This window comes from Nannospalax galili, unplaced genomic scaffold (assembly GCF_000622305.1).
Source record: "Nannospalax galili isolate Female #2095 unplaced genomic scaffold, S.galili_v1.0 scaffold341, whole genome shotgun sequence".
Classification (NCBI taxonomy): domain Eukaryota; kingdom Metazoa; phylum Chordata; class Mammalia; order Rodentia; family Spalacidae; genus Nannospalax; species Nannospalax galili.
The window spans coordinates 529298-542096 of record NW_008346082.1 but is presented as its reverse complement, the minus strand read 5'-3'; the positions used below and the strand labels follow the sequence as shown (position 1 = coordinate 542096).

At 42.9% G+C, this 12799-nt stretch overlaps 1 protein-coding gene across 1 annotated transcript in view; it reads left to right on the top strand.

Moving 5' to 3' along the window:
• The first annotated feature begins 1834 nt into the window (after window positions 1–1834).
• Window positions 1835–12799, top strand: part of LOC115071920 (phospholipid-transporting ATPase FetA-like) — a 68937-nt gene continuing 57972 nt past the window's right edge. The window contains 5 exon segments of the mRNA XM_029567963.1: window positions 1835–1937; window positions 4789–4844; window positions 7837–7950; window positions 8763–8861; window positions 9704–9765. Of these exon segments, the coding sequence (XP_029423823.1) occupies window positions 1835–1937; window positions 4789–4844; window positions 7837–7950; window positions 8763–8861; window positions 9704–9765 (434 nt within the window).

Genomic DNA, 12799 nt, shown 5'->3' with positions numbered 1-12799 from the left:
AGAAGTAGGATGGAAAGTCGATAGACAAGGCGGAGCTCTGAGCAGAGGGTGAGGACAGTATGAGACAGCGGCTCCCTAGAGGGAGAAATGAAAATCTCGCAGCACATGGAGTCTGCTGAGAAGGCTGCCCCTGTTCCTTTCCCAAAAAGTTTGGCCAGCCTGGATTCCACGTGGGACTGGGCCAAGACTCTGGGTCAGTCCCGCCTGGATTCCACGTCAGACTGGAGCATGACCCCTCAACAGAAGAGGAGTCGGGGTGTCCCCCATCCTCCTCCAGCTCTGGGTTCAATAGCTCATCTGCCTGACCTCAGTTGAACCCCAGGGTGGCTTGATGCCCTCTTCTGACCTCCATGGGCATTGCACAACACAGGTACACTTAGATACATGCAGGCAACACATTCATACTCAAAGGCCAGACCTGGTGGCGCATGCCTTTAATCCCAGCACTTTGTGAGTTCGAGGGCAGCCTGGTCTATGTTAGGGTTTGAGAATCAAGAATAATTCCCACAGATACCCAAAAAGATTGTACAAAAAGTTTATTTAAGAATTTAAATTTAAAAAAAGGACAACAACCAAATGGCGGCTATACGGGCACAGACTTCATGAGCCAAATATGGAGTCTGGCCCCAAACAATAGCAGGCAGGAGCTTTTATTGGGACACTCCACAGAAACCCACACTCGCCAAGCATCTTTTTAAAATAATTGGATGTCCCCATATCCTGTGTACGGGGAAAGTCTTGATCGGTAGGGGCTGTCTTCAGGGCATTGGAATGTGCTGACTAATATCTTTTAGAGTCAGAAGTTTTTGTTCATACCTTATAAGGCTTTTACATGTACAATATGCCTGAGCTTGTCTGGGCTTGTCTAAAGAAGCTAGCCAAAATGGAGTCAGAGCATTCTGGTTCTTCATCCTCCAGTGATATTTCCACGTCCCACTTTTTCACATCTCCATTCCGTACTGCCCTGTGCTTACATATATCACTGCCCTTCTGCATTTGTCTTTATTTTCTGCATTTTATTTGTCTTTCCCACTAGGATTAGGGATCTGAAGATGGCCAGGGATGATGTTTTCTTCATTTGACAACCCTAAGATTGTCAGCATAGGGCCCGACCTGCCAAAACCTCGATAAATTCTTGTTGAACCAAGGACGAATTGAAAGATTACAGGAATACTTCATTCAGGACAGCAATACCTAGTGATTATATATCAATACATATGTATTATATAGTCAGCCCTCCATATCTGTGGGCTCCATGTCCATGGATTCAACCATGATTGAAAATGTATGAAAGAAAAATTGTGTCTGTACTAAACATTTATGGAATTTTTTCTTTTCACCATTCCCTAAACAATATTAACAAATTAGCTTAATAAGCATTTAAATAGCAGTTACATTCAATTAGATATTATATTTAATTTAGAGATGATTTGAAATATGAAGGTGGATTGCAAAGATTCTATGAAAATGTTGTATTATTTTATATAATAATTGAGTATCATGAATTTGGTACCCATGGGTATCTGGAACCAAACCCCCACAGTTTCCATAACATGCTCACCATTTCTAATAGTTGGAATACATCTGTGTTTTTCATACATGATTTTGCCAGGTGTTAACAGACTCATTCCTATACTAAAATCCTGTAAAGTCTGTGACTCTGTCCTCAGCTTTTTCTCTCCTCTCCCTCCACAGCACCCAGCACCCTAACTTCTATGCAGCAGAAGCTCAGTGATGATTTATTAATTTAAATTTAATTAAGCAACTATGCCAGGGAAACAGTCTGTTTTTCTTCTGTTCTTATGCTACACTCAATACAGAAGACTTGACCCAAATGGTATGGAGCTTTCTCCTCACCAGCAAGAAGATGATTCTGCAGTGGCAGACACCAGCTCTGAGCCCTCTAGTCCATGGAGTTCTTTACTGTCTCCACACCGGTAATGTCAGGTCTCTGGAGTTGGCTCGACTCAACTGTCTGTACTTCAAAACCAGTCACAGGTCCAGGCCTCTGGAGCTTCTAACTGACCATCTACACACTGTGGTTCTTGTGACAGCCTCCCCTCCACCCTCAGGTTGATTGATTTGCTAGAGCACCACAGAACTCAGGGAAACATTCTGCTTGTGTTTACCGTGTATCATAAGGCCACTTTAAAATAAGAGCCAGATGAAGACGAGGCAAGGTCTGGAAGGGTCCTATGTGCAGGAACTTCATCTCTGTGGAGTCAGGGTACACTACCTCCTATCGCACCTTCCTGTAAGCCCCCAAGGATTCAGCTTCTGGAAGCATTGAGCCCCATTCCTGTGGGGACTTTATGGAGATTTTATTGCATAGGCATGATTGCTAGTAGACTGGGTAGAGAACCCAACAAGTCCTGTCCAGACTCTTCTTGGCCTCTCTGTGTAGTGTTCCTGCCTCCATGTACTGGACAGGACCAATCCAGAATGAAGAGGGTCTTACAGTTTACTATGAGACAAGGTAATCAGGGAATTTCTTTATGGCTAACTCCAAGATAAAAAAATAAAGTGGGAGATGATTAGTTTCTATGACTTTCTTAGGGAAGAGAAATCTAGTTCTTGTGGCCCTGCCTCAGGGAGGGAGTTAGGAGCCAGGAACCATGGGCAAAATCCAATACACAGATACAGACACAGACACATTATAGTATTAGGGTAGGTTTAGATAAAGAGCCTCACATTCCCTAAAACAAATCTAGGAATTGACTTACAAGAGAACCAGGAGCCTGGAAAGATGGCTCAGTGGCTAAGAGTACTGGCTGCTTTTGCAGAAGAACCAGGTTCCCAGCACCCACATGGCAACTAACAACCTTTGGTAACTACAGTTCCAGGGAATCTGGTGCCCTCTTTTCACCTCTGTGGGTATTGCATGCATGGGGTACACTTATGTCCATGCAGACAAAACATTCATACACTTAAAATAAAAATAAATGAATCAAAATGGAAACATTGGAGGTTTTGTTTGTTCTTTGAGACAGGCTCTCCCTATAGCCCTAGCTGGTCTAGAATTTACTATGTAGACCAGGGTGGCCTTGATCTCACAGAGATCTGCCTCCCAAGTGCTGGGATTAAGGGCGTATGCCACCATGACTAGCTCCAAAAAATAAAAAAGAGAGGACAAGATTTGGGCACTTGGCAGCAATTTTGTGGTGGTGTAATCTCAGAATACTTTTGAAGTGTTTATATATTCCTCAAGAGATGCTTGTTTTGTTGCCTCTAGAAAGCTGAAACACTTTTTTCCACTTTTATTTCTTATATTTTTCCTATTTAAAAATATTTTTATTAATTCTTTGAGAAATCCATACAATGTATTTTGATCACATTCATCCCGAAGTCCTCCTCTTAACTCCTCCCAGATTTGCCCCACCTCCCTACCCCGCAAACTTTGTGACCTTTTTATTTTTATTTTTCAGTAACTCATCGACTCCAGTTTGTGCTGTACAAATACTTGTGGGTTTGGGGCCATTTACTGCAATGTGGTCGACCAGCTAGGAGCCACAATCTTAGAGAAAACTGAGCCTCCCTCTCTCAGAATCCAGCAGCTGTGCACAGCTCCTCAGTCAAGGGTGGGGGCTCCTGAGTCCCTTCCCGCTCTTTGCTAGAATGTTGACTGACTTGATCTTGTGCAGGTCTTGTGCAGGCAACTACAGCTGCCATGAGTTCCTGAGCACAGTGGTCCTGTTGTATCCAGAAGACACTGTTTCACTCTGGTCCTCCCCAGCCTCTGGCTCTTGCAATCTTTTTGTCCCCTCTTCTGAGATGGTCCATGAGCCTTGGGGAGGGTGTATGATGTAGATGTCCCGGTTGTGGCTGAGCACTCCACTGACATTGTGTTCTCTGTACTTTGACCAGTTGTGAGTTTCTGTGTTAACACCATTCACTGTACAAAGAAACTTTTAATCTCAGCCTATATCCTGATTTTTTTTTTTGTCTTTTTTGAGACAGGGTCTCCCTGTAACCCCAACTGTCCTGGAACTCACTATGTAGACTAGCCTGGCCTTGAACTCACAGAAATCCACCTGCCTCTAGCACCTGAGTGCTGAGATTAAAGGCGTGTGTCACCATGCCCGGTTTTTTTGTTTTGTTTTGTTTTGAGTCAAGGTTTCATGTAGGCTAGGCTACACGAAAACTCACTACGTAGCCAAGGATGACTGTGAACTTCTGATCCTCTTGCCTCCACTTCCTGAGTGCTAAGATTACAGGTGTGTCACCATGCCCAGTTTTCATGTGGTGCTAGTGATTGAACTCAGGGCCTTACACATGCTAGACAAACAGTACCAGCTGAGCTACAGCCCTAGCCCCTTTTTTTGGCACCTTGAGTCAAGGTCTTACTATATATGCTTGCCTCCAACTCAAGATCCTCCTGCCTCAGTCTCCCAAGTGCTAGGGTTATAATCATGCACCACCACCCCTAGCTATAACATCTCATTTAAAAGTTTTAATTCATTTTTTATTTTTTTCTTTTGAGACAAGATCTCATGTATCCCAGGGTAGCTGAAGATGACCTTGAACAGAATTCTGATCCTTCTGCTTCCACCTCCCAACTCCTGGGATGCAGGCTTTACACCACCATACCTAGTGGATTCAGAGATGAGGATCAAACCCAAAGCTTTGTACACATTAGTCAAACACATCCCAGCATCAGAAATCTCACTTTTAAACAGATATCCCCAACAAGAAGGTGTGAGAAGCTTAGCAAAGCCTTTGCTGGCAGACAGCACCTAGGCTGATCTAGGAGGGGCCTCCTTCTCATCAGCTCTCTGCTTTTTCTTGCAGAAGAAAGAATTCTTCAGGCCAACAACAGAAAATTCAGCGCTATTTTTGAATGCCCAGTTAAGTCTCCTGCCATTGACTATTTCCGAAGGGGACTGGATAGGAGGAATTTGTTGTGGATCAGGACCCACGGTCTGGGTTCTACTTTCTTTTAAGGTTCTCCACAATGCTGTGGTGAGAGCTCAGAAACCAAAATAACCCAGTGTCCTTAACTCAGGAGGATATGGCTCAGAGTTTGGCTTTATATGTATATCTTAGAATGGAAATATTATAGCCTTTTTGCACAAATAGTTCCATTATCTTTTCACTTGAACATCTTTAACAATACACACACTTCATTTACTTAATAGCAGCATTGTTTTCCATTTTATTAATAAGCCTCAACTTATTTAACCAGTCTCCTGTTAGTGAACATTTAAAATGTTTGAAGTATTTTTCTATGATAAATGGTCCTGGAAACACACCTTTTACATATTAATTGGCATATTTGTATGTGTATATATTATGAGAGCTTTCTAGAAGTGAATGGACTAGGCCAAAAGGGAAAGACAATTAAAAACTATAGTGATGCATATTTCCAGATTGCCCTTTAAAAAAATTATATATGTGGCTGCAGAGATGGCTTAGTGGTTAAAAGCATATACTGCTTTTGCTGAGGACCCAAGTTCAGTTCCCAGCACCCACCTCACGCAGCACACTAACCACCTGTAACTTTACCTCCAGTTAATCTGATGCCCTCTTCTGACCTCTGCGAGTACTGCACTCAAAACAAATCTACACATATAAACATACAACTGAAAAATAAAAATCTTTTTGGGGAACATCTGGGGACACTGACTTGACACAGTGGGTCTTAACACCCAGAATAGAGTATATGAGTTCCAGTGGGGGGGGCTATGGGAGGGTTCTGGTGGGAATGGGGTTATAAAGATGATTCAGATTGTTTGAGATATTCTGTATGACATACAACAAAATTTAATGAGAACAAATTTAAAAATTATATTCATTAATATTTCTACCTACAGTAGAAATCACATATTTTTCACATTCCTGCCAAACAAATTTTTATTTTGTTTTGTTTTCTTAGATGAGGGTCTCATTTTGTAGCCCAAGATGGCCTCAGATTTGATAACCTTCTATCACACCCTCCCAATTATCAGTAGCTAGGATTGCAGGCGTGTAATTACTGTGCCTGGCTTAAGCTAGTTATTATCAATCCTTTACATCCTTGGCAGTTCTCATATGAAAAATGACATTTTGAGGGCTGGAGAGATAGCTCAGGAGTTACGAACACTTGCTGTTCTTCCAGAAGACCTGGGTTCGACTCCCAGCACTCACATGGTGGCTTTAACTCTGTCACCTTCTTCTGACCTTTGAAGGCACTATACAGCACTATACACATACCAGTAAAGATACTGGTAATCAAAACACTTGTACAAAATATTCTTTTAATTTTAAAAAGAAAAATTACATTTTGGAAAATGAATATATGTTCTTATTTCCCCACATTTTATACTATTCTGAATCTTAATATTTTTCAGAATCATAATTTCATAATAGTTTTTCTGTTTTTTCCTTTTTTGGCTGCATATTTTTTCTTCAGAACTAGGTTAGTTTTTAAACAGTTCTCTTTTTTTTTTTCTTTTTTTCTTTTTTGAGACAGGGTCTCCCTGTAGCCCCAGCTGTCCTGGAACTCACTATGTAGACCAGGCTGGCCTTGAACTCACAAAGATCCACCTGCCTCTGCCTCCCAAGTGCTGGGACTAAAGGCATGTGCCACCTCACCTGGCATAGTTTTTAAATAGTTCTTTATAAATGGGCATTTGGGTTTTCAGTCTTTGACAATTACAAGCAATTTTTGTTTGTTTGTTTCTTTTGCTTGGCTTGACTTGGTTTGGTTCTTTGAGACAGGGTCTCACTATGGTAGCTGAAGCTGGCTTGAACTCACAATCCTTCTCCCTCAGCCTCCCAAGTGCTAGAATTACAGTGTGTACCATAGTTTCAAACAATGCTTTTGTGCATGTTATACATGTGTATTCTTGCATCTGTAGCTCTCTATAAAATCATGTGCGTACATAACTACAAGTATATGAAAAGACACATCACTCTACATGCTTGTGGTTCCTGTAGGAAATTATCACTTTTGATTTAGAAATTCTAGATAATAATGCTCAAGATGTGGCAACGGAGCAGATTTTCTCTCTGCATAAAAAGCAAATAGGAAGTTCTAGAAAGATAGCTTAGGGGTTAAGAGCACTGGCTACTCTTGCAGAGGCCCCAAGTTCGATTCCTAGCATCTACATGGTGGCTAATAACCATCTGTATCTCCAGTCCAGGAGATCTGACACCCTCTTCTGACTTCTGTGGGCATTCATGATAGAGGTGCACTTACATACACGCAGGCAATACATTCATACACATAAAATAAAAACTAAAATTTTTTTAAAGCAGAGAGGAATCTGGATTTGGGCATCAGACAGACCTGAGTTTGACTGTAGCCCTTGTCCTTTACTCACCTTGAAACATTATGCTATGGTAACATTCACCTTATATGATGATCATATGATGATCATGGGAGTTAAATGTGGTTGTAAAAATGTCAGTTGTCAGGACTAGAAAGATGGCTTCATGGTTAAGAGCATTTGCTGCTCTTGCAAAGGACCTAGGTTCATTTCCCAGCCTCCACATGGCAGCTCACAACTGTAACTCCACTTCTAGGGGATCCAACATCCTCTTCTGGCCTCTGGGTACCAGGCACATGTGTGGTACACATACATACAAGCATGCAAATACTCTTATACATAATTTTTTAAATCTTTTTTAAAATATTAGTTCTCTTTCTCCAATAACTGTTGCCCCTTGAAGAAAAGTGACCTGTGTCACTCACCTGTGTGTTCACAGTTCCTGCCACAATGTTTAGCTCTTACCCTGCATTCAGTCATCATATCCTGAATATCGAGTGAAGAAACAGATCAACCCAGTTTTGAGCTGTCTTTTTCTTCTAGATGTGCTTGCTTTCTGTTATTATTTTTGCTTGTATTTTACCAACAGAATAATACCATCAAGACTTCAAAATACAATGTTTTTAACTTCCTGCCCCTGAACCTATTTGAATGGTTCCAGAGACTTGCAAATACCTATTTCCTCATTTTGCTGTTCCTACAGGTATGTCCTCCTGAAGCATTTTCCAGAAGCTTTTCTCATCTTCTCATGGGTCAGGTTGTATAAGCAATACCTAGACTGGGCCATAGCATCCTTATTTTGACATGGGCAAATGGATGGCTGAGGGTTTGGCCTGTCCACTAGAGCACCAGAAGTCAGGATTAACCAGTGTGAAGCAAGCCTTCCCAAGAGGGAGACAAGGCAATGGAGTTCCATGGGAGGGGAGCTCCTTCATTATGGTTGCATGGCCAAGGATCAGCTTGATCGTAAACCACATCTAGACTCTTCATTCCAATCCCAGCTAGAACCCTGTTCCTTTTTCTCCTCCCAGTCTCTGTGACAGGAAGCTGACATGTACCAAGGGAGGAAAATGGACTAGCATATAAGAGAGCCAGCACAAGGAAAGGACTCAGTGTAGAGTAGGCCCATGTTGAGAGAAGCAGACAGATCGTCCTACCTGCCCTTGAATAAAAGGGGTGTGGGAGAATGTGTGGTTTTCCCATGTCCACTCTTAACATTCTACCCTCCAGACCCTTTTGTTATTAGAGAAGAAATGGTTCTTTCCAATTAAGACAAAGAGACATTCAGAATATCTAAGTAGCATCATATAGCTGTTCTTTATCCTCCTGTGGGAAATGTTTACTTATATTTGGGGGATTATAGGAAGGCCACCCCAATGAAAAGCACCTAGGAAAAGCACCTACAATCATTGAGTTTATTATAAACCCAAGGAGGTGAAAACGGGGGTGGAGGCAGGGAATTGTGGGAAATACATTATTCTTTAAGTTTCCTGACTCTCCTTTTCCTTCTCAGAGTTAATTCTCCAGATCTCCTCCTTGCCATGGTATACAACTATGATACCCCTGATCACAGTGCTATCCATCACAGGAGTGAAAGATGCAGTCGATGATGTGGTAAAGTGGCTTCCCAGGCTTTCCTCCCTAGACCTAGTAATTAGGCTGTGGGCAAGAAGACATCCCAGAACTGCTTTGTGCTATGAAGTGTTATTTCCTACGTTTTTCATTGTAAAGTTCAGGCTTAGCACATGTGGTTTGAATTTCAGTCACAACTCAGACAGACAAACTCATTTTAGCTCCAAACCACATACATACCCTACCCCCATATCTTTCTAGTGAGAACTGAGAATTTTACCTGCCAATTAAGGATAACCTAGCTATTTCTGGTTCAGAACGCAGGCTCTTTAGGATAAATGTTGAGGGAAGTCCTGAATTAGGACAAATTCAATATTCTTCCTGCTCCTTCCTCATCCTGCCCCTTTTCAGGGAATAGCTTCTTTTAGAAGGAGGTGATTCATGTGAATCTGGCATCAGGGCATGCCCTTTATTTGTTCTCCTGTCTTTGACTATTGGTCTTTTTCTTCCCTACGCCCCTCTGTGTGTCACCTATGGTTGGTAGATGGGAGGGTGCTGGCTACGCATGCAGCATGTGGGACTCTCCAGTGCTACCTGCACTGTGCACTGGCTTCTCAGCCATGTGTTTTCCTGCTCTTGGACTTTAGTTTTCTATATGTAGCACCAGGATTGTGTCTCTTTACCTGGGTTCTTTCTCTGACCGTCCTTCCCTGCTTCCAATAGACATTAGCTTCATGGTCTGATTTTAACTGTTAGGAGGGTTTCTGGGCTGGAGAAAAAGGAAAATTACAAACAAGAACTATGTTGGGTAATATTTAAAAATGTTAAAATTGAATGTGCAGTTTTCTCAGGGTCTATTTTCTAAATACTTTGTGTGATTTCAGAAAAGGCACCAAAGTGACAAGCAAGTTAACAACCATTCCATCTTGTTGCTGCTGAATGTCAGGTAGGTTCTGTTAGGAAAGCTGAGGTAGGTGGGGCTAGTCCCCAGAGAGGTCAGCACTGCTAAAACAGCTTCAAATCCAGTACCTAAAGTGTCCTGGGAAATTGACCTAAGAATTTGCTTTTAGATGTGGTCTAGCATGCCTTGAACTTGGCAAGCTAATTGACAGGTACCCCCGCCCAGCTATCCCACGGGCCCCTGACCAGCTCACACATTAGTTCAAGGCGGGTGGGGTGGGCAGCTTTCACCGCCGACCCCCTGCACTCCGCTTCACCTCGCCCTTCTGCCCGGGAGGCTCTGACGCTGGCCAGGGCACTCCTGAGGTGCTGCTTGTTACTTTGGCCACTTTTGGTTTCGCTTTTGTTGCATTTCTGCATTCTTCCTCAAACCCTTCCCATGATTCCCATGTATCCCCAGTAAAAACATTAGCCCCAAGTATCCAGGGAGCCAAGTGAATCGCCTCTGCCCAAACCTTTTGAGCTACAGGATCTGACAAATCCAATCCCCTGCTTTTAAGCATCTCTCAGCGCTTTAAGCACCGTCCTCAAACTTAAAAGTTGCGTTACCCATATTTCAGGTCTTGCTTACTCCAAACTTCGATTGGCCCCAATCTGTTTTCCTTCTTTCTTCTTTCTTTTCTTCTTTTCACCTTCCTTCAAGCCCCATGTTGGGCGCCAGTTGCTGGGGGTTTGAACCAGCGACCCCCCGCGTAGTGATGATTGGGGATGAGTAAGCCATTCGCCAGCCCACACCGCCCCCAGTACTGGGGATACTCAGACGAAATGGGGAGTCTAGTCAAGGAGGGACTCATTTATCACAGGTGTTACAAAGCTTATAAAGGCACCTGGAAATCCCCCCCCCCACCCAGAGGGTGTATCTTAAGGATGGTCATGCGCTGATCATGCACTCCTCAGCAGTGCAGAAGTATTCTTTAGACTTTCAAAGCAAGCCAGGCCGCGCCCCCCAGTAACTTCCTTTTGGACCTATGCAAGGTGGGGCCTTTAGGTCCCCACAATGTCTCCAAAGGTGAGCATACCCAGAGGCATCTCCTTATGGCTTATACACTGGGTTTGAAGCAATTAATTGCTGGTAGTAGAAAATTGGGTACCATTGGATCCTCTACATCCAGAAGAGATATGCGGAAGTTGCTAAGGAAGAATGCATATTGGCCATAACTTAACATGGTAGAAATATTGCTAATTTCTAGGTGGAATGGTGGCAGCATGCAGAAGACACACGATGTCTTGACTCAAGGGATGGGAAGTCAGCCATAAAGATGGCAATGCCAGTGGAACTTCCCTGCTTTGGATTGCATCCTATAAACATCTTGTACAACTGGCATGTGTCTGCCCCCTCCAAGGTGGCTATAAAAATGAATGCATCAGTAGAGTCCCAATGAGCTGAGTAGAGATTGGAATTCTCAAACCCAGCATGGTGGCCACCCTCCCACTGGTCAAAGTCCTAAGAGGTTTGTTTAAATCTATCATGAAGCTTGGATTGAAACTTTTCTTGGAGACAATGTAGACTTCAATGTCAAGAATGTTTCTGACCAAAATGTTCACAGTGGCAGTGTTGCTGTTGATAGCAAAGCTGGCCCTCTCCTGGAAGGAACTGGCTCCACTGCTTGGGTGACTATTTTACCATTTGAGATAACCAGTTCTGGCTCTGGCTCTGTACTGGATTGCCATATAACTCACCTTGTTTGTTAGTTTGTGGAGCTGAAAGAAAAGATTGATAACCATCTAGCCAAAAGCTAGATGATGTCCCTAAGTTCTTGAAATATGGTGATGTTACCACCACTGAAAGAGTTCCTGGCAAGCCTATGTATAGTGAAAGTTGCTCTGACAATTCTCTTCTGGGTTATTTTAGTTATTTGTGATATGAGACAAATACTTGCAGTGGCTGTCATCAAAACAGTGGCTAGTGGAGCTGGCAAGGTTGCCAAATTTGCCCAAAGAGCTATCCCTAATTCCTGACATCCAAAGGTAGGAGGAACATGTCTGTCTGATTGGGATCATTCTCAAAAATAGAGATTTATTTTAATAAATTATCACTGTGATGCCAAGGCTGGCCCTCAATGTGTGACCCTCCTGCCTTAGCTTCCCAAGTAGTTGAGACTACGGACACATGTGCCCCAAACACACCAAAATTTAAAATAAAACGTTTTTTTTGTGTGTGAAAAAATTTCAAACATACGTTAAAGTATAAAAGTCGTTTATGCAGCCATCACCCAGCTTCAACAATGATTAACTCATAGCCCAGCATGGTAGTCCATGCCTGTAATACTGACACTTGGTTGGTGGAAGCAGAAGGATCAGGAGTTCAAGACCACCTCTGACCCAGCAAGTTTGAGAAGCCAGTTGTGCAACATGAGATCATGTCTCAAAAACCCAAAACAACAACAAAAGAAATGGAACAGAAAAAGAAACAATTATCAGCTCATGGCCAAACTTTTTTTGCTTGTATGTGTGGTGTGCATACATGTATGTTTATGTGTGTGTATATGTGTGTGTGCAAGTGCAGATGCAAATGTGTACCCGTGTGTGGAGGCTGGAGGCTGACATTGGATGTCTTCCTTGATTACTCTTCATTTTATTTATCAGGGTCTCTGGCTGCAGCTGGAGCTCACCAATTCTGCTAGGGTAGCTAGCCAGCTTACCCCAGTGATCTCCTGCTTCATGTATTGAGTTATAGGTGGGCCACTGCATATACCTGGCACTTACATGGGCGTTGGGGATCTGAACTCTGGTCCTCATGTTTGTGCAGCAAGCGCCTTTACCTGCTGAGCCATTCCCCCCCTCTTTCTCTCCCTCCCTCCCTCCCTCCCTCTCCCTCTCCCTCTCTCTCTCCCTCTCCTCTTTCTCTCTCTTATAGGTCAGCTTAGTCCTTGTTGACATTCACACTAAGGGGGCTTGTCCAGAAATTGATCAATCTGAAAGTTAATAAGTTCTGTGTGATACAATCAGTGATGAAAACACAAAGAAAGTCCTGCAGTCATTCTGGAAATTCAGGCTTTCTCTAGAAATGGAATCTAGTT